Genomic DNA, 26,548 nt, shown 5'->3' on the forward strand with positions numbered 1-26,548 from the left:
AGCCAGTTTGGAACTTTTAACTAGTTTGTTACTCTTAGCGAGCTGAATTTTCCGAATGCGTTTTGACGCCTAGACGGTGAAACAATTGAAAGAAAACAACAAAGAAAGTGCCAGGTTTAAGTATCCGCGCACGCTCAGCGACCAGTGGCCATTTTGTCCATTTCACGTGGTGGCTCGGGTTACTCCGCGAGAGTTCCACTCGTCGTCAATTTCACAAGGACTCCCATCTCAGATATGTGCGCTACAGTCTGGAAGTGGGACTCGAAGAGACTTCGTGGAAAAGCCGAGGAATCTCGCAGATAAGCTTTCACGAATAGGAAAAAAAAAAAAACGAAAGATTGTCGTGCATGAGGCAAATCTGGTCCTTCTCGTTATTGGCTTCTTGCTTTCTTTTGTTCGGTAGATTCCCGGCGCTTTCGCGCTTGGCCGGCGGAGTATCTATATATGTGTGTGTGCGTGTGTGTCCTCCTTCGCATAGAGCCCTCCCCCCTCTGGGAAATGATTGGAATGGGCGCCCCCCCCCTCACCCCCCAACATTGCTCGTTCTATGTCTGCGTCGCGCGCTCACAGCGCCGGCCGACAACACCATCGCGTAAAAGCCATCGATGCGAGACTGCGCAAGCTGCAATCACTCGAGATCGCCCTTTCTTTAAATGCGCGCGCCTGCGCATGCTTCTATATGCACTGCCGCGGAGACGGGCGTGCGCGGGGGGGGGGGGGTGGGCAGCGTCCATTTTCATTTCGCCTCCGGCTTATACACTCGTTCCGTTCTTTGGGGGCCGGGTGAACGTCGAAGTGTCTCTGGTGTCTTTCGGAGAAAGGATAAAAGACGGAGTCAAGAGTCCCGAATGGGTAAATGCTATATAATATATACGTCCTCTCGTGGTAGCGAAGGGTATATATATTCTTAGCCCCTTCGGCTTCGCGACGGTAAAGCGGCGGCCTGCTGTGTTGTACTCTGTATAGTGAATCAGAATGAGAATTTATTATTAGAAGTTGGGTCACATTACAAGTATTTAGTATGCAGAAGGAGGTCCCATAGTCAAAGACTGTATCGGGACCTCCTGTACATGAACAGTTATTATAGTTAACATCTCAAAGCAACAGTAGCATATAATAAAGAAGTAATAATCTTATAGTTCAGCTCGGTATCTGCGCGTGCGTAGCAGCCGGGCTTCAAGGCCCTGAAGTGCGTCGGGTTTATTTGGTGCGGTCTGGAGACAGCGACAAGCTTTGTTATATCCGACTTTCCAGTGGAAAAATCGCCGTACTGTCAATATGCGGCTGTAGGCTCTCGAAAGTATGTACTATCGATCACGAAGGCAAATCTATTCAATTTATCGATAACGTATAGCGTGCATCCATCTCGTCTAACATATAATGGCTATAACATCGTGACAGACGGATGAACGTGGGTAAATGCTATTAAAAGGAAAAGATACGAAGAAACAGCGTAATCGACTTGCAATGTCGATAGTGCATACGACAGTAGTTCGTATAGTAACGGGGGAGGCTAAACGAGGCAGTGAAAATTATGATATCTAAGGTTACTAGAGCTTGTCCAGCGACAAACAGCTGTTAAAGAGAACAACAACGAAAACTCTGCCTGAATTCTGTGGGCAAAACATCGAGTCGTTTCGTTAGGAGAAGTCATGTTTGCGAGTGCAGTGGAGGCCATTGACCGGAGGCGACTGACCATGTGCGGTATTCACCAAGCTTTTCGTTCACAAGCGCTCTTTGCCACAGGACGCCCGTCTTCGCTAATCGTGTACCCTATATCGCATTTTTTTTTCTCTTCTGGCATTTGTTCTTCCTAAAAACTGTTCGTAAAAGCAGCTGGCGTCACACAAAGACCATGGCGGTCATGCTAATAACCACCGGAAAGCTCTGTCGATTCGGCTCCTGTAGTGGTCTCTCAAAAAATACGCGCTTTCTCACGGGTAGCGCAGTATTGTAAATGTTGTTCGTGCACGTTATACGAATAGCTCGACTGGTCTGGCTGTTCGCCATACCGAATGTTCCAGTATACGGAAGAGATGATTCATTCGCGCCGACGTTTGCTGGAAGCTAGCGGTGTACTAATTTGCGCTCTACTACTGTAGCGATCATAATACCTGTAGATTGATAAAAAGAAATGATACAGTTGACATTGCTGACCGTAAAAACAACGAAATTACTGCCGAGCGATAAAGCCACTCAGAAATGGAATCGCATGCCTATGTAGATACTTGCGTTTACCGTTCTTAAACAACGATTCGTTTTTGTTTTTTTCACTAGGCTACGAGCAGGTGGCGTAATAATACTCACAGTTGCACTTGCCGCTGTCTGACACTTTACGTACTTTATGATACGAATTCTTGAAAGCGAATACATACGCTCGCGTGCAGACTCCGAGTACACTCGGGTCAACCTCGGCACTTGCGCCAGCCAACGTCGGCGCCATCCGCTTACTTCGTTACTTCGCTATAGCGCGAGGGTGAGGGAGGGTTTTTACGGTATAGCGGTTCAACCACGGTGGAAGTGACGCTATACGTAGGACAACCGCCTTAAACTTCGTCTTTCGCGGGCCTCAAACGACTCCGCGGGTCTGCAAATTGGCCCTTTTCTGTAACATAAAATACAGCACTGTATACGTGCGACGCGACACGCTGCCATTGTGTTCGTGCCTCCGGAGCACAGGCTTTCAATATTGCATTGGAAATAAAGTGGAGAAGTGAAAGAAGGAAGGGAAACGAGAGGCGAAAGGCAGAGAGGTTAACCAGATTAAGTGTCCGGTTGATATCGCGTAGCACATTCGCGAGCTTAATTTGGTGTCTAATCTCGGATGGCCACCGTCCAACGATGAAAATAAGTAAATAAACAAACAAACAACTTTACTGAGGAAAGCATCTTTGATTGCTCTACCACGACACGCTCGCATGGGCGTGCACGGGCATTATTTTAGAACGGTCAATTTTTTTCTTGGGGGGGGGGGGGTAAAATTATTTATTCGAAAGTTGACGCTTCGCAAGAAGGGGACCACAATGAGCGAAATATTTTTGTGTGTATCAGCGTTGTAAAATTTAATTATAATCGATAAAGGTTTAATAGCACGGCGCTTTTCTGCAGTGTGCGACTGTTACCGCTTTAATTTGAAGTTTTAACGCAGCAGGAGCCTCTGTCAGGCTTCGATGCCTTTTGCTCCTGTCAACATACAGAAAAACACAAATCTTTCTTCCTTTCATTCTTCCTTCCTTCCTTTCTTTCTTTCTCCCTTTATTTACTTATTTATTTTTAAGAAGTTCTCGCGACCGCGACCGAGCTTTTTATCGCGTCGAGGACCAGCAAACGTCGCACTGTCGAGTGTTCGCACAAGTCTGTCGTATACCGCGGAAGTACGCATTCAAATCCTGCGTTGCTATGCTCGCTAACCGTCGTTGCGATGCAAGGGCTATACACTGCGGCGGTGCGCCACGCTGTATCGAAATAAAGTTACTTCGCTATAGTGCGAGGGTGAGGGGAAGGTATTACGGTATAGCTGCTCAACCACCATGGGAATGACGTGCGCACACTATACGTGGATAATTGGCTTAAGCTTCCTCTTTCGAGGGTTTCAAGAGACTCCGCGGGTTTGCAAACTGACCCGTTTCTATAACATAGACTGCAGCACTATACGTGCGACGCGATACGCTGTGATTGCGTTCATGCCGCCTGAACGCGGGCTTTCGTTACCTTGGCTTATATGAAAAAAGGAAACACGATTCCTTCGAAATTCATCCAACAAGTAGTAAATACATATAAAGCGTAAGACATGAGGAGACGAAACTGTTTGAAGCCATCAAGCACGAAGAATAGGCAAGTACGCGTGCAACCCATTATTCCCGCGGTATTTGAGCAATCAAGAGCGGCAACTGTTTCGCGCTAGCAATTTTAGTGGGAAACTGCGGCGCGCGGCAAGGTGGGTGCTCGGTCTCACGCGTGCTACATATATATATATATATATATATATATATATATATCTGTGTGTGTGTGTGTTGTTGTTGTTGTTGCAAGAAATGGATTCATCATTCCAATGTACCTGCTTGCTCGCTCGCTTCATTAAAAGCGGCGCTGTCCTCAACGCTGTAACCGCCTTGCCCACGCGTCTCCAATCTTCTACAAGTATACATACATTCACGAGGCACCGCAGCGCTTCTCATCACCGGCGTCTTCGGGATCACCACGCGGCTGTATTTATAATCACCGCAACCCGACAGAAATACCTTCTTTTCTTCGTCCTCTCTCTCTCGCTCTTACCCGCCGTGGTTGCTCAGTGGCTATGGTGTTGGGCTGCTGAGCACGAGGTCGCGGGATCAAATCCCGGCCACGGCGACCGCATTTCGATGGGGGCGAAATGCGAAAACACCCGTGTGCTTAGATTTAGGCGCACGTTAAAGAACCCCAGGTGGTCAAAATTTCCGGAGTCCTCCACTACGGCGTGCCTCATAATCAGAAAGTGGTTTTGACACGTAAACCCCCAAATAATACTATATCTCTCTCACTCTCCTAAAGAAACACATTCTTCTATGCCGGACACAACGTGTTACTCGTCCTCCGAAACGTGCATGCTGACACCACCATTCTCAGAGTCCGCGTGGCCTACACAGCTGCCAAACACTAATCTTGTTCGATAGCTCAGAGATAGATAGATAGATAGATAGATAGATAGATAGATAGATAGATAGATAGATAGATAGATAGATAGATAGATAGATAGATAGATAGATAGATAGATAGATAGATAGATAGATAGATAGATAGATAGATAGATTATTACTATGATTGCCTCAGTGTTTATAGCACGTCCGGTTCCCAGCCACACATTGCCCCAGGGATATAAGTAAAATACCCGCAGTGACAGCGGTGGTGGACGAAGTTTTGTTTTTCACTGCCGCGTAATGGTGAAGGCGGAGAAGCTGAGAGTGAGGAGGTTGTCATACGGCGACGACAAACGACGTAGTGTAAAGGAACAAGGAACACGACTAACCCAATTAACAAGCTGTTTAAACTGCTACTGCAGTGAATGCTTCATTCACTTTATTTTTTTTTTTTTTGACTTGTGCAATGTGTGACCCCTTCAGATAGCTGTATACCGACTGATGAACGCTCGTGAAATCAGCACGCCATCCGAGAACCGTTGGCATGCATATAAATCACCCTGATCGTTGTTCACGACAACTTTATTTAGACAACGATCGAATAACGAATAGGTTTTTCTTTAGCCGAGCGCCAAAAACTGAAATGTCCGAAATAGCACCCGTCTCTGGCAGGCGCTTTAAGATTTTTCCAATTATCATAACTAATTATAATCGTGTGATACCTGTGCGACCAACGCTATATATGTGCGTACACGCCCATCAAAATCGCGATTACATTTGCAGAATATTTTAAGCGTTGCACTGCGCCTCAATTACGGAGCTGTGAGACGGCAAGGATCGCGACGATCATAAGATCCTGCTTTGAGCGAAAACCAACAAAACAAACAATTTTTTTTTCGACTTGCGCGTATTCTGCGCGACACGTAGAAAACAGGAAAGGTGGAATACTGTGTATCGAACATCGAGGCGCACTTTTCCAAAAACGGAAGCATGTACCATCGCCCAAACCACGAGAAAGCGAAAAAAAGAAAAGAAGAACGGCGCATAATTACAGAACATTTAACAGTTGCAACCGCGCATAGGCACGACGTTTACACCGCAAACACGGGGACAATGGAGAAGTGAATGCAAAATCTCCAGGGCCCTTTATTTAAGAAAACAGCTCTTAAGCTAAGACTCTTCGTAAGAGAACGGTGCCAGCGAATCGTCATCCAGGACACATTGTGACTGCAGGAGGTCGCCCAGGCAACGTCTCTTAGCACTTAGTAAGAAAAAAGTTTCATGAATTGTCCGCAAGGTATTTCTCAACCGAGAGAGTATTCAAAAGATATTGCAGCTTGAGAACACCTGAACTCTAATGTAACGTTCAATGAATTCTAATTATGTTATTTACAGAACCACTCAACGAAACTCAAGAGAAAGAAAGTCTCGAGCGTTAAGCTTATTTCCTCGCTCTCACATTTGCTTCTCTTCTTTTTGTTTCGCGTGCGTGTGGGTGCTGTGGCCCATGGCAACCTCTTAGACATTGCAACGTACACCATGTCCACTTTTCTTTTTTTTTTTAAGGTGAGTTCGCAACGTGTGTACCTGAAATGATTGGGCACGTCGATTGTCCGCTCGGCGATGGGGTCTTCGACCGAAAAAGTCGTGTACTTGAAACGCTACTCACGTTTAAGTTCGTGAGCGTCGGGCTCGCTTTTTCAGACTAGGATTTCTAATGAAAAAAACGGCTAAGTGTGCAGACACGGACACAAGAGGAGAGAAGTGGACAACGCGAACATTTGTGCTGCGCATTTTTTGTGTCCCTTCTTCGTTCGACGTCCTGTCTTTGTGCGCGCAAAAGTCTAATAAGAACCACGCACAGCCAACTCGCCCAAAACGTAACGCTTTTGAACGCGTTTACCCGTTTTGCATTATGAATCCTTACCAACCAGCTCAGCTTTCTGTCGTTCTAGGATTTCTACTCACGGGAGGGAGCTCGACAACAGATAAAATCAAAATGCCGACGTTTCGCACCAACTACATCAAATCTTCGCCCCCATAGATGCACGCAAAACCTCCGACACGTAAGTTGCACACGACAACGACTGCACATGTTTTTCGTTACAACGCCAGTGTCGCCAGAATGCGCAAAGGACGCGAGCTGAATGTCGATCGACTATAGTATACACTTCTATCTCGGCCCTCGATTCAGCGCGACAACAAAGCTTGCGAGGGATTGATTGATTGAAAACTTTATTACTCCACCGAGCTGGGGCGCCCACCTCTTAATCTACACTTAGGTAGAGGGGGACGACGAAGCAGTCCCCGCGCGTTGAGAACGGTGAGTCTTCACGGCCTCAGCGGCCAGGCGGATTGCTCGACGCTGGTCGTCTTCAGCCTCGCTCTGGAGCAAGGCCTACCAGGCTTTCCCTACTGTCAATGTTTTCCTTGGCCCCTGGGGAGCCAGCACACTCCCATATTATATTGTCTATCGTACCTTTTTGCTTACAAATTTTGCAGAGGGCGTCGTTATAGTTAGTATCGTCACGCGACAGTCAGCTGCTGACGAAATCCACGCGTTATAACGCGCACTGTGAAGCTATAGCAACAAAATGCCGCACTGTGAGAACGCGCACTGTGAAGCAAGATGCCGGCGTTAAAACGCGCACTGTGAAGCTATAGCAACAAAATGCCGCACTGTGAGAACGCGCACTGTGAAGCAAGGTGCCGGCGTTAAAACGCGCACTGTGAAGCTACAGCAACAAAATGCCGCACTGTGAGAACGCGCACTGTGAAGCAAGATGCCGGCGTTAAAACGCGCACTGTGAAGCTATAGCAACAAGTGAGCGAGCGTCCGCGGGGCCAGCCACCGCTTCAATATTGGCGCCGAGACCACGGAGAAGCGCGCAATACGAACGGGGACACGGTTTAGCGTAGCATCAGTTCGGCTCGCCTGGTTTGCGTACGCGTGCCGAAAGGTGTCGCGCTGTGTGTTACGCGAAAGAAAGACGACAGCTGACAACGAATTGAGACGCGTCACGTGGAGACACGGCGCGGGAAGGCATCCGCCGGTTCCTTCGAGAATCGCACATGGCGCCGAGCGTCTTCCGTACTGCGCGACATCGACAACTCTTGAAGCGCGTCGCAGTGCTAATCTAATCCGGAACAGCCTAATCTGGAACAGGAATGAAATACACGAGCGAGCTGGAACTAAATAGGGGGCTCATTTTTCTATATGACGCGTAAGTATGCAACTCGCCCCGCGTGACAGTTGATTTCGGCACCTCGTTTAAAGAAAGTGTCATCTTGTGTCCCGCTTCTTTTGTGATCCCGTATCGGAGCATGCCGACAATAAACCTTCAATCAAATGAGAGCGCCCATGTCGACCCTACTTAATGCTTGTATGCGTAATGCTTGCTTTGTAAAACATGAATCTAATCTCGGCTTTTAAAAAAAGAGAGAGAAAAAAAACATGAAGTGCATTGTCGTGTACGTACTGATGATGACGCTTCGGCGGTGTGCCGTGAGGACCTCCCAGCAAGCCGCCGCGGCGGCAGAAGGCGGCGGGGGCGGCGACGGCAGAGGAGCCAGGCGCAGGGACACGAGACTCGGACCGACGGCGTGACACGACGCGGCCAGGGCAGCGGTCATCGTGGCGGTGGACGCGGCGGTGGCCACTGGGTGGTGCTCGGGTCGACGGCGCGCGGCGGACTGACCGGCCTCCGGCAGGCGACCCGCGGCTCGCTCGCCCGACGCCACCCCCACCCCCTCGCCGACGCGTGGCGGAGCTGTCGGGGGAGGGCGCCATCTTGTCGCCGGAAGAGCGATGACCGGATGTGACGCTCCAGTGCCCTCCTCTTTCCTCTCGTCTCCAGCGGGTGCTGACCACGGGTCGGAGCGTGGTGCTGGCGACTGCTGGTGGACAGCGGGGAAACTAGGCTGCGCGTTACGGGAACCGCGGCGACAACCGAGGGGGCGCAACGTGACCGATGCCCGATAAGTTTGGGGAAGCTTTGAAAACGAGAGGTTTGTCGACGGTCAGATGGAAAAGTGCGCCCAGTACACCATTTTAGACTTCCGGTAGAACGTTCTTCTTTTCATTCCGCATGACGTAGACTCCTTTGAGTGTTCTACAGCCATAGAGAACTCTTCAAGTAATGTCTGAATATAGTGTCGGCTAAGTTTGTTTCGATGCGGTTGTGTTCTATTGTCGGGATGAAGAACTTGAGTTCGTTCAAAATGTATGTGCCACAAAAAACTGATCGCTCATTGGTTGTGCGGCGATCCACTCGTTCCTTGAGCAGGAAGCGAAGGACTGATTGTGCAGTGGGTGATATTGAGTCGTGCGGTGTATTTACCATACGGACAAGTATGATTTCTAGGTAATTTGGCCATTTGGTTCTTTGTCGTCCGTTTAAGCTCAGGAAGAGCTCTTCTACGATCGTGTCAAACGTCATCTGCTCGTCGACAGTGGCGCCAAGGTGAACTGCAACCAATCAGTCTGGATACACAGATCTGGATGTCACATTAGATGCAACATATCTTGTTTTTATTTTTTTTTAAACCTGTGCTTCTGTTTTGTCAGCACTGTCGGCCTTCCAAGCCGTTCTATGCTATTACAGATCTTTAGAGTTACATAATTTCGAGAAGACCTTTAAGTCGTTATGACAGCCGTATTCTCCTGCGAGTAAAATTCCTGTATGATCCGTTGTTCACTTACGCGCGCTGTTTTATGTTTCGTATTGCTCAGTGCATACGCGCTTAACATCTGCAAAAAAAAAAAGCGAATTAAGATTTATGTCAAGGAAGCTCATGATTTTGAAACTTCAGCTGTTCTCCCTTGCATATGCGATTCCCTACAAAATGTGAGCTAGACAGCTTTACAAAAAGTCTACAGTTGCTTTTAAATGAAGCCAATGGGTTGTCTGTAGACAGCGAGCGGAGTTACATACTTGCACTTTTTGCTGACTGTTGTCTATATACGTTCTATTAAAAAAGGAAAACAATCCACTCGAAAATCTACGAATAGATCAGAGGAAACGCGTTCGTGGCAATTTTTTCGCCTGTGGAGAGCTTCGTGTGGGCAAAAGGAAGTCTATTTTTCGAAGTGAATCACCCGCGAAACCAATGAAAGTATCTAGGCGATCAACATGCTCTTCAAATGTATCAGCATGACTTCCGGAAAGTTCCAGAGCCCTTTCTTTATACACTAATCTTAAAACGAATCCCGTTGCATCTTGCACAGACTCAAATATGAGAGAATTATATTGAATAGAATTTATTGATAGGAAAGACAGAGAGGTCGACCTGAGCTAGTGCGCTCTAGTATGCTACTCTGCTCTGGGGAAGAGGGAAAAGGAGTGAAAGTATTGGGATGGATGATGATGATAAGAGAAGTGGTGAGTGCTTATGTACATGAGACAGTTGTCTCGCTAGAGCCGCTCGTCGAGCTTGGTGTCCTGCAGAAACTTCAACAATACTTTTGTTGCACGCATTGAAATTGCAGTGTCAGGCCATGGGCCGAGGATAGCTTCCTCCGACAGTGGTTGCCTGCCAACGCTGGCTAGGAAACTGTCTAACGTCCTTCGCTCCAGCATATATGCTGGGCAGTCGCACAGTACGTGTTGCAGTGTTTCGGGCATCTGGCAATGTTCACAATCAGGGCTGTTCGATTGGCCGATGAGGTGTGCGTAGCGACGGGTGAAAGCAACGCCGAGCCGAATCCTGTGTAGCAATAATGTTTTGCTCCGTGTAAGCTTCGGGGGCAAACAGAATTTGCCGTCTGGATCAATCATATGTAGACGTCTGTGAATGTTGTCATAGTGGGCTCCTTTGTAAGGTCCTGCATGCGTGCCTTGATCATGGAGTTGGTGTCAGGTCGCGAGTACTTCCGTACTTCATCAGAGGAAGAGGAGGCCGATCTTGCCTCACTCTCAGCGAGTTCTTTGCCAGAAACACCACTATGAATAGGCACCCATTGAAAGGTGAGCACGTGGCCACTTAACTCGGCACTGTGATGCAGTTCGACGATTTCCAGCGCGAGCAGATAGTATGGTCCTTTCTTTAAAAAGTATTTTAGCGCCTGTAGCGCTGATTTGGCATCGCACAATATCGTCCATTTATGGGGTGTGTCTGCGTTCTCATAAAACGGACAGCCTCCAGTATTCCCGCAAGTTCCGCAGCCATAGATGTCGATTTGTGGTCTAATCGAAATCGTCGAGTGATTCCAAATTGTGGGATGACAAATGCGGCCGTTGTGGCAGATGGCGTGACCGAACCATCGGTATAGACTTGTACAGTCCCACTATATAATGCAACTATACGGGACAGGGTGAGCTGCTTCAAGCCAATGGAGTAAACGTGAGATTTCTTCATAATTCCGGGTATCTGAAGCCTCACTAGTGGTCTTGGCAAAGTCCATTGAGGTGTCGCGGGGATGCCGATGGCCTGGAATCTTGCAGGTATAATGCTTGCGTGACATGCAATAGCTTTAGAAAAACCACAGTCAAGGTTGGTGCTTGGAAGTGTTGACAGTGGATGGTGTGAGTGTCTGGTTAGCAGGCGAAGATAGGTTCGCACAGGTTCACAAGACCTGTATATGTCGATTGGACAAACCCGTGCTTCCGCTATTGTGCCCTTAGTTGACGTGCAGCGTGGCAAGCCAAGACATATCCGTAGTGCTTGTGCCTGAAGGCTCTCCAGCGTGCGTATACAAGATGACCCCATGTTAGATAACACGGGCATGCTGTAGCGTATGTAGCCCACAAAAAGTGCCTGGTACACTTGGAGCAAACTTCGCTCAAAGGGGCCCCATCTCAGTCCTGATATTACATGAAGAACGTGTATGAAGTTGGTCGGTTTAGCCTTAAGCGCAGTAACATGTTTGGTCCAAGAAAGAGTGCGGTCTATTATAAACAATATAACAAATATGATAACAAATATGAGAGAAGATAATAGTCTTCGTAAGTATTCGTCAGGAAAGTGAAATATGTGCTATGCGAACTTAAGCAGACGATCGCACTCCACTCGGCGCTGTGCCATAGCAGCTATGGCGTTCTTGTGCCTTCTTGCACAAGGTAGCAGCTTCGATTCTGATCCATGGCAGCCACATTCTGATGGTGAAGGGATGCAGAAAAAAACGCTCGCGTACTGAAATTACAGCGCCCATGATAGAACCGGGCAAGGTCGGTGTTATCCCGCAAGCCCCGCACCAAAGCGTCCCCCGTAGCTGAAAACAGGTGCAGCCTCAATAAAGCCTTATCAACTGCAATGGTTATTCAGAACCGAAATCTAAAGCACACGCTTGCGAAAATTTCGCCATCGTAAAAGAATTTTAAGTAAGCTCCCATAAGCTAAGTACCCGCAAGGTAGAGGATCAGCAAAAGAGAGAGAGAGGAATACAGAGAAATGCAGGGATGTTAACCAAGGGCCGAATTCACGAAACCTATTTGTTCGTACGAGTTGTTTGTCATTGGCCAATCGTAAATTGCTTTGCGTCTGTTCTTACGAATAGTTCTAGCCATAGTCATGCCTTAAGAACTTCGTAGGACTGTGGTAACGAGGAGACTTTTCAACACCTTCTTTGTGACTGTCCTCGATATAATTTACAGAGACAATCACTCGCAACCGCGATAGCGCGCTTTGACCAAAGACCTCTCACAGAGGAACTTATTTTACAATACCGCCATCACAAGCCATCGCAGCAGAGGGCGACGAGGGCACTGTTGCGGTTTTTGAGGGCGACAGGATTGGACAGGCGGCTGTAGCCTGAACAAATGTTGATAGTGTGGCAAGTGTCACTGTGCTGTGCGATGACAGTATTCGGTGCCAGTGACCGATGGTGACTGTGTGTCTAGGCTCCTTCCTTTCCTTATCTCCACTTTGTTACCACTTTACCTCCCCCTCCCCTCTCTCCCCAGTGTAGGGTAGCCAACCGGATCTTTTTCTCTGGTTAACCTCCCTGCCTTTCTCCTTTCCTCTCTCTCTCTCTCTCTCTCGTAGTTAAATACAGGAAGCAGATGATATTATCCGGTTTACTACCCTGAACTGGAGGAGGGAAAGGGGAGAACATAAAATGTAAAGGAAGGAGGAGTACAGCGACAAACGGAGCACATTGCCTGCAGCGCAGGAAATCAGTTTAGTGAAGGCTGAAAAAATTGGTACGACATACAATAGTCCACATACGAGAAAATTCCATCACCATACGTCGCAGCAAATGTTAAAATAAATGGCTGAGATGATAAAGACCCTGTAGAGAGAAGAGACAATAGTTATTTATTTATTTATTTCACAATAACCCTAAAGGCCCTCTAGGGAGGGTATTACATAGGGTAAATGTTACATAGGTGAGGTGAACAGTGCGTAAATAAAGCCTTATCAACTGCAATGGTTATTCAGAACCGAAATCTAAAGCACACGCTTGCGAAAATTTCGCCATCGTAAAAGACAACGTTAAGAAGTTAAGAAGTTAAGAAGGCAACGACAGCTGACTACGGTAAAATAAATGTCGACGTAATAAGAGGTACCAAGGCAGCTATGTAGAGGATTTGAACAGCAAGAAATTTAGTAAATAATGAATGATAGAGTGATGTAAAGAGAAATCACTGAAAATTAGCGTATTAAATCATTCAAAATTCACGCACAGTGACGGGAACAACCGAAGAGCAAACGCAAAACTTGCCCATCACCTGGAATTTCGAAGCCAAAACCAACGATCCACAAGAAATGCAACATGCAGAGCATGCGTAAAAACAATGCTGTTGTTTCTTCTCTTTTTTGTTATTATTACATTGCTATTTTTTTTTTCAGCAGGTGCTCCAGTTTTTTGCATCTCCCAAGTGAAAATTCCCCATTTTAGGTGGCGTAGGCATTGCTTACGGGCGATCGCTGAAGTACTTTCATCCAATGAAAGTTATCAATTCGCGAAAACGAAATTATGAAATTTCTTTCAATGCGAATTGATACAATCTAGCCTCGCCTTTCCCACGCACTTCATCTGAAGACCTGCGAATATTCAAGTAAAAAAAAAGCAATAAGTTAAATTTTCTGAGAATAATTTGTGGATTTTTCACGGGGCACTTCCGCTTAAACGCCGCGTAAATTTTAAATCGAACGTGACCCTAAACGTTGCGCCCTTAAAACCACATTAAGCGCGACTTTATATTGAGGTCTTAAATGTTAACTCAAGTTTTGTTCCAACCACGAAGCACGCACATCAAGGCCCAGTAGATTCGGCCGTGCTTGATTGCTAAGTTGATTTCTTTGGATTTCTTTGCAAATTCTGGCAACTACTTTTGCGAGTTAATGGCTCCACACAACCAATAAATCTGTCAATGAATAATGATTAAAGGTTAATATTGTGAGAAGATATTGTAGCAGAATCGACGTCGCAATATGAAAGCATTCAGACGCAAAGCAGTTTTCGGGAAAAAAAAAATCTTGCACGGAAAGTCAAATACTCAACAAAAAAAAGAAGCAGCATCAAAATGGCACGTTCTGCTCCTACTACAATTAGAGATTGTCCTCAAGCAGCAACAATAGTAGTTCAACAAGAGTCAGTGGAAAAAAAAAAACTGACAAGTCCTAGGCAAAAAATCCGGAGGTCATCGCCTCACCCACCTTCAACCCAGAAAAATACATGTGCGCTAATGACTTTGGTAAAATCACGTACACGTTCTACTGTGCACGTGATCTCTCTCTTTCTCTCTGTCCTTTGGCTTTTGCAGCCCTTTCTTTAGATACCTCAATTCCTTTTCTTTCGTACAGGGTAGCCAACCGGACATCCGCCTGGTTAACCTAGGCTTCCTGTTTTTACTTGTTCTCTCTCTCTCTCTCTCTCTCTTAGAACTGCTTTGATTCTGCCTCAGCCTACAGTAATATGGTGATCCTCTGCCTCGCATTTGCTGCGTTTTGCCGGACGGAAATGATGACCCTACACGTCAAAACTCTTTATTAAACACCACTCCGCATTACGTTTGGACCGGGTGTGGTTCGGTGGGCCAGCACCGATACATTGCAGTTGCCGCGGTTGATCACGAGATGGAGCTAGTCGCCAAAGAAACACCTTCTTTTGCGCCACCGAGAAGGAATACGAAGTCTTCATTTATTTAACGCCGCTTTGTCTATATCAAGCCAGCCTATAACTTGTGCTGTGTAATAAACTGGTAATGCTGTGGTTCAGTAAGTAGTTATTTGGAAGCAAACTACATTCGAACTGAACATCAATTCATCATTCGATTGTACGCGTCTTCTTCCAGTCCATTAAACAATAGCATCTGCCTGAGCATGAGGACGAGGCATTTACGACGCAGTTAAACGTACAAAAAAATATTCATCACGCCTCCGCTGTCTCTTCTTTTACTGTTCACGCTAAACCAATAAGAATTGCCAGTGTTGTCTTTGTTTTCTTTTTTTCTTTCGAATAAAATACAGAAATACAGTACGTGCCAGAGAACGAGAGAGGCCCAGAGAGAGAGAGCGAAAGACATTCTTTTATGAACATTGATGATGCTTGCTGGCCATGCGCCTAAATATGTTACTTCAGATGACGACGGTTACACGACAGGCATGCAACATGGACAAGCCCGACGGGAACAAACGACTAGAGTGGGTGGTTCGAGGTCAATGTCCCGGTAGATGACCAGAAGCCCCCTTCGCTGAGTTCAAGAGACTCCCAGCATTGCTCCTAGGTCCAGCAATACGCTGCGATTAGAAGGAGCTGCCGCGGCCAAGTTAAAGCAGGTTTTGGGAAAAGCTGGGGAACTTCGCCAAAAGCGCCGCCATGCAAGCGAAAAATATATGGGGTTTTACGTGCCAAAACCACTTTATGATTATGAGGCACGCCGTAGTGGAGGACTCCGGAAATTTTGACCACCTGGGGTTCTTTAACGTGCGCCTAAATCCAAGTACACGGGTGTTCTCGCATTTCGCCCCCACCGAAGTGCGGCCGCCGTGTCCGGGATTCGATCCCGCGACCTTGTACTCAGCAGCCCAACACCATAGCCACTGAGCAACCACGGCGGGTGCAAGCGAATAAAGTATGTGCATGACTCAAGTCGCCGAACAGACGGCACATGTACTGCAACTGTGGCGAACGCGTGATTTGAAGTTTGAACAAGAGAGAAAGAGAGAGAAGTTATAAGGGAAAGGCAGGGATGTTAACCAGACTGAGCCCGGTAGACTACCCTGCACTGGGGAAGCGGGAAAGGGGATCGAAGGAGGAGAAGGAAGAAAGAAGGTCACAGTCTCCACTGTTACGTCCACAAGCGTGCACCACTGAGTCAGCCACAGACGCTCAGCTGCGCAAAACGCTCAGCGCGTGGAAGTCGTGCACCTTCATAATGCATGGTCACATCCAGTATATGTATATAGGCTGCTGATCGGCTTGCGTTACTAAGCCCACTGCACGATGTTTACAAACTTGGTCTCAAGCACTGCAAGTATACCGAATATCAAATTTACCTCGCTGTGGTATACGCATACCAAAATGTATAATTATATAATTATATTTGCACAGAATCCTGTCCGTACTGCTTACAGCGGGAAGGTCCGTACGGTGAGCCATAAGTCGAACACACACACACCTTGAATCGTCAAAGTTACAGTCATCTTGTAATATTAATACAAATGACCACACGGAAAGATGCATATATATATATATATATATATGACGCTCCTTATTGTTACTGCGCAAGACGTATCATGACCGCATACATATGTATTTATACCGATGGTTCGACTTGACCTACCAGCTCAACTGCTGCAATCGACGTTCCAGCTAAGCAGGTAACAGTTAGATTCAAATTGTCAAACATGACTACATCTACGTCGGCAGAACTTGCAGCTCTCCATGCCGCCATGACGTACGTCACTGAAGAGCCGACACAGAAATGGGTCGTATTTTTGTGACTCTAAGGCATCACCACAGCATCAAGTCTGCATTACATTACAGAACTTACGAGTAGATGATGTATAACATCAGGGAAGTGCACCACCATGCTCTGGAAAGAGGGCACAACATTATCTTTCAATGGATTCCTGCTCACTGTGGCATCGTCGGCGAGAACCTTGCTGATAAGGCTGCCCGGTCTGTCCACGAACACACCCAGACGCGTCCAACACCTTTGGCGAGGTCGGACGCTGCCAGGGAACTTCGTCTGCTTGCACGCAAAAAAGTCACAAGATCTCTGGAGTTCAAGTGCCTTCAACTGCCGATTGCGTAAACTGGACCCACGCTGCGGCTACAACAGCCATCTAGCCTTTCCCGCGGCGAAACAACCTTGCTGTGCCGCTTGTGGTTGGGAGTGGCGTTCATGAACGCCTACTCCTATCGTATGGGTATGGCCGGGAGCCCGGTCTGAGGCTCCTGTGGGTGCGAGGAAACCATCGAGCACCTATTGTGTACCTGCCCTCGTTACGATGTAAAACGCCTCTCTCTGCGGGCAACTTTAAACCGACTGGACTCAAGACTGTTCTCTGAGTCAAAGATACACGGACCGTGGCCACACCCGTCACTGGCACGAAAAGCGATTCGTGCACTAGTCCAATACTTGAAGTGAACCGGCTTAAGATACTTAAGATGTCCTTGCGCATCCTCTCACACGCACTTAGTGCTTAATATCTCCCTTTCTCCCTTTTTCTGTTCCCTTTTGCCCACCACTAGTGTAGGGTAGCAAACCGGGTACTCGTCTGGTTGACCTCCCTGCCTTTCCTGTCCTTGCTCGCTCTCTCTTTATATATATATATATATATATATATATATATATATATATATATATATATATATATATATATATATATATATATATATATATACATATATATATATATATATATATATATATATATATATATATATATATATATATATATATATATATATATATATATATATATATATATATACATATCGTAGCGCTAAATAAACCAACCAAAAATAAAATCTACGAAGCAAGTATTTCACGGCGTGCTAATTATTATGCTTGTTCGGCTTCCGGAAAACGAGTTTATGCACATGTTCTCCAGGTTCAAGCACGTAACACGCACACAAACACATTGAATCCCCCCGAACATCCCAGGCACGAAATACACTGGAACAATAACTGCGAAAATATCGTCGTTTGAGACACAATTAGTTTGGTGCTCTCCTTTCACTCTTATTCGTATTGAATTGTATGTATACTGTTTGTTTTATTTGTGTATATCACGATTTGCTGTGCTTTTACACGTTTTGATTATATTTCGACACGACGCCCTAAGAAACGGATAGCTGATGATTGATGTTTTTTTTTATTCGAAAGACCGAATGCAGGCTATTTGACGAACACCATTTGGCCTGTTTTTGTAAATGGGCACATGGTTGCTTAATATTTGTTAAAACACGAGTCTGTCAAAGAGAAGCAATATGTGTGGCTTGATATTGTTAAGTGCGAGTTCATGCAGAAATAATTCTGGAAGCGTTAAAAAGTAGTACGTAACAATTCTTTATACAGTGGGAAACAAAACTAAGGGATATTGCTTTTTTTTTCGATTTCCCATGAGTTTAAGTAACATGTTCGCAGATGAATACTTGAACTGTGAGCGAGTGATTTATTATGACGACATTGGAAATGTTGGTGATCGTTGTGTCGGCGGCAGCTTCCCCGCAAGCAATAGAATGCCCAATGAGTAAAGGGTCAAACCATTAGGTAATATAAAAAATATAAAAGAACGAGCGAACAATAAAGCGCTTTTCGTAAACATGCTTAACAACAACAAGCCAATATAGAAAAAGAAAACAGCATACAAATGAATCTACAACCCAAACATAATGCTTCGACATAACCATAACACACATGGACATACAAAGTGTTAACACAGAGATACAATTAATGTCGCCTTCGGTGAAGGACGCTATGAACGCTTTCCGAGGTGATCGCTGTAATGACGCGTAAACCCAGGAATCAAGCAACTTTTCCACGCTGAAGTGACGATTATCAATGGTCATCAACGTTGCCTTCAAAGCACAACTTTGCTGATCGAACCTGAGACCGGCTTAACGGAACGTGTTCTACGTTTTCCATGAATGGCCGCACGTGCGATAGAGCATAGCTCAACGAAGTATACAGGTACGATAGGAAAAGCTACCTGTATATGAGAACTTCTAAGTCGATACCATGAATGAGAGAGTCTATATCAGGCAGCAGTAGCGATAGGAAACTGTGGATGGAGGAATACTCCATATATGATAAGGTTCATAGAATTAGCGTCAAAACGATAAAGCTGTGTCATAGATTCGCATAATTGCTTTGTTCTAACGTTAGCGTCAGCCCTCGTGAATTGACTTAGTGCTACAGGAGCTGAATCACAGGCTTCGCTACAGCCATTTTTGAACTGTTCGACAGTGGAACTAACAAGATCGGCGCCTAATCCCGCAGCCGACGCTCCGACAGTGGAGACTTGTTTTCGTCAGTGTTAGCTAGTCGCTATTTGTTAACATTCCACGCAGTCATCGAACGTGCACACACGAAACCCGTATTAGACACCACCTGCTATGCATTGTGCGTCTCGCTGTATGTAGTGCATCGTAGTGACGTAACCAAACAGCCGAACAGGGGACAAATTCATAACGATTCTCTTTCGTTGGCGCTTGTTTCCAGTGACCGACCACAATTGGTAATTATGCGCCGAACATCACAGTTGACCTGTAGCTGTTCCTACGAAAAGTGCTAGCTCGAGAATTTTCTTTTTAAATTCTGATCCGGGGCCCATATTCACAAAAGGTTATTACCCTAGAATCGTTCGTAAGAATGGATTTCGAGCAATCCTGACGCTGGCCGCGTTATTAATGGAGGCGGCTTGTCAATGGCAAAGAGAACTTGAGCAATAAAAATCTTTGTGGATTAGTCCCCAGGTGCACATAGATGTAAATCAGTAATTATAACACCCTATGAATTCACTGCCGCTTTAGTGTTCGATGCCTTGTGCGTCTGCATAAAACCACAACGCTGCTTGTTCAATGCTCAGGATGTGATCATATTCGTTTCAGTAATAAAAAAGTATTCCGCAATTATACATAAGAAGGCAAATCCTTGTATACAGAGTAGCACCCGAACGGTGAACGTGAAGCATTGCTATCTGGCATCAAACCTCGTACTCGAAGGAAAAGAGAAAGAAAAAATGAAAACTCGCTGCGATTTATTTATTTCTTGAAAGAGACACACAACAGGTTAGTTCGTTACAATGTGTGCTCGCAAGAAATTTTTTTACGCTGGAACATTCGCAATAACTGATGCCAACCACTCGTGATATTGCATATGTATTATAATCTAAGGCGGCCAGCCAATAACACAGTTCTAAAGAACAAAAGTTTGCCAGTTGAGCCCCTGGACCCACATTCACGAAAATACGTTACCCTGGAATGGTTCGTAAGAGCAAATTCCAGTCAATATTGATGCTAAAAGCTTTGTGAATTCGGCTCAGGAGCCGATACAGTGCATCGCTATTTATTTTCCTTTGCGTAGTTGCATAGTCGGCATGACTGTCGTGACAACTACGGAAGGTTGGTCATAGGGGACAAATCAAGCAGGCGACTACTTTTCGAAAGCCCGCGCATTAATTTCTTTTTCGGAAATACCGTGAGGCGAATGCCTTGTTCGCTGCTGATACTCTCCTAAACTGCGTTCACATTTAAATGCGACGCCCGTTGCGGCCCCACAGCGGCGGTACGACAGATCGGTAAACATGAAAGAGACCGTTCGACTCAGACCTATGATTCGAGTGGCTAGAGCCAATCACCCATTGGCTCTAGACCTAACGAAACGAGATAGAAATTATGTGCATAAAGAAATTCGAAAAAATCTTCATATATAGCCAAGAAATGAATTTTCGAACTCAGACGTCGAATAACCTCCATGGCTGCTTACACTTCCAAAAATCTAATTGTCGGTAGACGCGATATTCCGAAAAAGAGACACGTTCATGCAAGCTGCTCAGAAACTAGCACTTTACCACATATATATGCGGTATTCAGGATACACACGTCTATACAGATGGCTCCAGTACAGCAAGCTCTTCAACTTCAACTTCATCACTCATTATACAGCACCCGAATAAACAATACTTCTTTAAGTTATCTCGTGCGACTTCGTCCACAATGGCTGAACCATTCGCAATCCTATGTGTGACAAAATTTATAACGTCAGTAAGATATGCGCAAGAAGGGGTAAATTTTAGCGATTCACAGGCGGCTCTAACATCACTCTGCAGCACAAGAGGAAAAACAGTCAGTGATAGTATAATATACGAAACACTTAAAGACCTCACAAAAGCAGGTGAAGCGAAACATGAAATAGCATTTCAGTGGATACCAGGGCATTGCAACATTCCTGGCAAGACAACAGCCGATGAAACAGCACGACAAACACACCTCAAAGATGATGTACTTCGGCTCCCAATATCAAAGAATGCATTACGCTGCATTATAAGGAGAACGCCTTTCAAAATGTGTAGAAATACGTGGTTTGACCAGAATTCTAAGAGCTCGGGTTTATATCATATTGATCCGTTTATTGAATTCAAATTTTCATTGTCCTTAGACAGAAATATGGAATATGGAAATATGACACTTATTCATCGATTAAGGCTAGGCACTGCCTACACAAAACATTTCGTACACAGAATTGGCCGTGCGGAAACCCCGAATGTGATTGTGGATTTGTAGACGAAGATATATATTATCTCCTTCTAAATCGCTCACATCACGACACACCAAGAAGCCGACATAAATCAACTTTAATTGCATTATATCGCAGACCTTTCAGTTTAAAGAAACCTTTGGGTTCTTGGCCAACAACGTCCTTGAAGAAGAGCGCTTTAAAAGTACTAAAGACTTTTCTTGAAGACAGCGGCATTGTTGGCCGTTATTAACGCTTTTATTGTTCCTTTCATTTCAATATCGCTGTATATATGTATGTGTTTGTGGATTGTGTTATGTTGACTGTTCTGTTGTGACTATATGTGATAGTGCATTTACACGAATTATGTACCACACGCTGACTAGAGACTGTGTTATTAGGCGGCAGTATCATTTGTATTTTTGAGATTTTTTCTACAGAACCGTGGAGACATTTAACTTGTATATTTTATGTACTATGTGTTTCTTACGTCGTAGTGTCACTATGAAAACGTTGCGTGATAAGTCCTGGTGCTTGTGTGAAAAGGTTATTTTATATGTAATCTTGAACCCTGTATGTTGTAAGATAGAACCATCCAAGAATTAAGGAGTAGCCGGCGCCTTAACTTGCACGTCAACATCTCCTTATATCATATCAATAAAAAAATGTTGTCCGCATTCATGCACCACTTAACCAAACAGCCGGTCATCCAGGTTCAAAAGATAGAGCTTCGCAATAAGAACTTTCTGTAAAAAGGTATTGTGTCGCTAATCATTTCATGAAACTCCGGAGGCTACACGTGCTTTAAATCCGTCACATTTTCTTCGTTGTATGAGACAACAGTAAAACACAACGAAACTAAAAGGCCTCGCGGCAGAGAGGTACACAGAGCGTCGGCTTTGATCTGTAGGCTACTGCGTTAAGATATGCAATGAAGAAAATACGCTCCTTGAGATGTATTTCCCAAAGACATGTTAACTCGTGACGGCGATATATCGAAGTACTGGACCTCCCACGAGTAACACAATAAAGAAAAAAAAATGACCCGTGCAAACAACTGCCCCCCAGCTGTGGCTATGTTTAAATTAACTCAAGTCACAAGTAGATGTGCCAGCGTGGGTGTGGCTTCTCTTCTCCTCCTCAAGAGAGATAAGAAAACACGTCGCTGGAGAGCAGACAAAACAAGAAAATGTGCGTTTCTTTTTTTTTTTTTTACTACTTCAAACTTAAAAGAGCATACCGGTCCACGACAACGCAAAGTACAACTCTCTCTCATCGAGCGATGCTCACTGCAATAAACACTAGTCATGCGTGTATGAGCACTCGAGTCGCTTTTTACAACGCATCAGAAATGACGCACGTAGATTAATCACTTTGATATACTTCTGTTTAGAGTTCATGTCCTCGGCTACTTGGCGTTACCATATCCCGAATTTATTTTCTAACGGGCACGCGCTAAAACAGATGTAGCGTCGCTCCGCGGTTTGTTATTTTACAGAAATCCCGCTGTTTCCACTCACGCTAATAATTGTTCTTTCTAATTTCTGTGCACACTTTGAACAAAATTACGCACTATTTGTGGACTCAATGTCTATTTGGACATTGCTCCATTGGAGACACATCCCACTCTTAAGCGTGACGTGGTATTTACGTTCGTAAGTACACATTGCATTTAAAGACCTTAGTTGTGTGTTGCAAGGAACACATAAGAAACGCCTTCAAATTGAATACTCAGTCATCTAACTGCGCATCTTATGGCATCCTTCCCGTTTCACAGATTTCTCGTTTTTTTTTTTCTTTCTTGAAAACGTTTCGCGAACGTGTGTTTCTCTGGCTTAGTAAAACATCTATGACTAGTTGCAGACACATAATGTACCTCGTCTTCCCTTATCCCTGACTATCTGCGCTGTTCAGTATGTCGATGTTTCAACCAAATCAGCACTCTAGGAAGAGACTGACTTCAGGATAGCGGCATTACTTATGCACATCGCAACGCACTTTTTCATTTGTTTCGCAGCACAAGATTTGTTCTTCTGTGTAGGTTGTAACGTACTAAGCAGGTGTGCGTATTAGTATGAAAATAACGCCATGCAAATAGCCTTAAATATGAGGTAAACAAAATTGATCGCTGGAGAAGTTGACATAGAAACAGCCTAAGTTCTTGTAAGGGGAGCGTTTTTTTTTTTTTTTGTGAAATTGGAAGAAGTTCTTTGGGCATAGAGAGTTATGAGTAGTATAGTTACGGAAATATTTCTAAATCAGGTTATATACTGCAGCTAGCATCACTATATTTGATCGCTTCATGGTAACTGAAAAACAAAACGACTTCTCCAAAAAAAAAAAAGGAAGGAAAGCACTCGTATTTCACGATGCATGCCTAATGGCATCTTGCGCTATAACCTTGTACTAATACAAATACTGCGGTTCTGTCACGAATTTAACTATTCACATTTAACTTTAATCATTCAACATCAACAGTATCAAAATCTGATTTTCGACGGGATATCGAAAGCCTTCAAAATGCAAACGCTACAACCCGCAAGGGTACTCTACCTCATCACACCAATGCAAAAGGAGGAGCACACAAGAGTCGCACGGACCTGTCCCGGCTCGCTCCCATGAAAGCCAGAGAACAACGCTAAATAAGCTTCCTCATTTAAACATCGAAACACTTGCATTTCCATTATTATACCGCTACATGTAATTATTTTTAATGAAGCATAAATTATGTTCGATTTGGTGTTTTGCTATAATAAATTCGAATTTGCAAGCGACATCGAAAGCAACCTAAAGCTATTGGATTCAGTGCATGATAGCCGAAGGCTACGGATAGCACTATGCATAAACAGGAATAGCACTATGCAACTAGTTACTCACATATATTAACTGTATATTGTGCCGATATTTTTTTCATGTATAGATTAGAACCAAGGTAATTTTATGGAATTCGGTCAGCATCCACCGCAAACTCAGCATTTTTATTATGTGGTACACGCTTTCTCTATCTCCAAATAATAGTAATAACAATAATAAAAGTTTAATTGGTAACTTACAGCAAAAGTAGTAGTAGTTCACAAGCAATGCTGGAGCTACTACTGTTACTGCCTGCACCTGAAACACTTCGTTTAAGCACCAGTTTCTTAATTCCAGCTGGGGTTGCAGCCGTAAATTCTGGGCATTTTAACGTCCCCCACGCTTATGATTTATACGTTTAAATAATGTTAAGAGAAAAACGTAAGGTCATTAGCTACAAGCACTGCAGGGTACTGAAATATAAGGGGCGTTGTATAAAATATAAATGAAATTCAGATACCTGCATAAGTCTGTCATTCCTCGATTCCATCGATTTGTGTTTGTTTTGTATTTGACGCTCTTTCCTGTAACATATCCGGCTCAGCTAGGTGTGTTTGACGTAAACAGCACATCACGCACATAAACACGCAAGACGTCAAGGTCACATTGCCGTTATTCTCGAATGACATGCTTCGTACACGTAGCGATGCATCACAGAGTACAATCCTTCGACGCTATGTCACGACAGCGCTTTGCGATGGCGCAATTTATTTGGAATCACACAAACGCTAAAAGCGTTGAGCACAAATTGTCAAGCTGTGAATTCTCGAAGGAAACGAGACGACGTATCGGCGCCATCGCATGCTCTTCGGGAAAGATCAAAACAAACAAACAAAAAAAAAAGAAAACAAAGATGCCCAGTCACGTGGCTGGTGCGAGGCGTGAGACAATCGGCGGCAGCGCTTCCCGGATAGCGTTCCGTTTCTCCGGAAGGCCTCCCCGATAGGCGAGGAAAACGGCCGTTCGAAACGACGCGCTTTTCACGGACGCCAAATCCTTTCTCTCCCCCGTTCGCGGCGTCCTTACCTCCTTTGTCCTGCTGACTCATGGCTGTGCCGTCCTGTGCGGGCCTTCGGTGGCCGAACCCGCAATCGCCGTTGGTATTCCGCGGTTCGGCCGGACGCTCGCTCGTTCGCCTCGCTGTCTACAGGTCTTGCGCCTCTCTGACTTCGGAGGCCGACGCGCACGCTTCCTCTCCTTTCATTGCTTTCTTTATTCCTTCCTTCATTTTTTTTTTCTCTCTCTCTTGTTCTTTCTTTCTTTCTATTTCACCTCGCCGGCGCCTGACCCGGCGGGCCCGCGGCGCGCTAGCGAGCGGGCGAGCGAGCGAGAGGCTGACGCGTGGCCGCGCACGCGGCGCGGCGCGTCCTCCCTCTCGCGCTCCCCGCCTCAATTTCGTTCCCCCCACCGCGCCGCGCCGCTCCCGCTTCCATTTTTTTCATTGGCTACCGGCGCCCGCGCGGCGCCAGCCATTGGCCGAGATGGCCGCCGGCGCCATAACGCTATTGGTAGCACGTTAACGGCACGTGCGGCACGCGCCCTTCGCGCGCTGCGCCGCGTCGCGTCGTCGCGCGCGCGCACGTTTGAAAGAAAGAGAAAGCGAGGGAGGACGGAAGCGGCGGCCGGCGTCGGAGACGCTTCTCCATTTTGTTTGTTTGTTTGTTTATTTTGCGCCGACTGCGGCGTTAGTGGAGGATGGCGAGGCAAGCGCGCTTCGGGTCGTCTCCGTTTCGCAGCCGCAAGGCGTCGTCGTCGTCGTCATGGCGGTAGTTCGCGGGCGAGCGAGCGAGCGGGGCGGGCGGTCTCTCCTCGCGTAACTGCGCGGACGGCGACGCGATGAAAAAGCACCCGCTAGCCTCCTCCTGGGAAGGAAGCCGCCATATTTGAAGGAGTGGAACCGATCGGTGCGTCGCTTCTCTCGCTCCCTCACTCTTCTGTTTCTCTCTTTCCCGCGCTTTATTCCTGGCTGCGCTCCCAGCCGCCATCGTCTCGCCACATCCACTCCCTCGCCTTCAGATAGACGCCGAGGCGCGCATTGTTCGGTGTGCACTTGCTGGCGGCGGCGACGTCGACTTGGAGGGCTATCGCGTGCTCTTTGTTGTTGGCGGCCCCGCGAGCGCCATTGTGCCGATAAACGGGACCGATCGCGCGGGAACGCCCCAGAGATCGTTAAAGGAAAGATTAAAGGCCCCGGGCGTTTAACGTCTATAGCCGTCTCGGTACGATGGCCGTCGGTTGTATTTTTGCTAGAGATTGCGATGGCATCCACGGGGCGACGCGATGATTGGTTATTTTTCGAAAGCTAAGCGTTGAAAATATTTAGTTCATAAAGGTGGCACGAAATGCGGACACTAGGGCTACTCATGTGAGGGAGGAAGGGTAGGTGACGGAGAAACGGCGATCTATCGAAATACATAAATTTATTTGTGTTTATATTTTTTCTTT

At 45.8% G+C, this 26,548-nt stretch overlaps 1 protein-coding gene across 2 annotated transcripts in view; it reads right to left on the reverse strand.

Annotated features, from left to right (window-relative positions):
* Positions 1–25,289, reverse strand: part of lin-28 (protein lin-28 homolog) — a 252,336-nt gene extending 227,047 nt beyond the window's left edge. Inside the window, exon 1 of one of the 2 annotated variants that reach the window (XM_075696005.1) lies at positions 25,130–25,289. In XM_075696005.1, the coding sequence (XP_075552120.1) occupies positions 25,130–25,151 (22 nt within the window). In that variant the 5' untranslated portion in view covers positions 25,152–25,289. Of the gene's footprint in view, positions 1–8,095; positions 8,298–25,129 lie in introns of those variants that run through there. The other variant, XM_075696004.1, reaches the window with a different exon arrangement.
* Positions 25,290–26,548: the final 1,259 nt, after the last annotated feature.

The sequence above is a fragment of the Dermacentor variabilis genome, chromosome 6 (genome assembly GCF_050947875.1).
Source record: "Dermacentor variabilis isolate Ectoservices chromosome 6, ASM5094787v1, whole genome shotgun sequence".
Lineage (NCBI taxonomy): Eukaryota > Metazoa > Arthropoda > Arachnida > Ixodida > Ixodidae > Dermacentor > Dermacentor variabilis.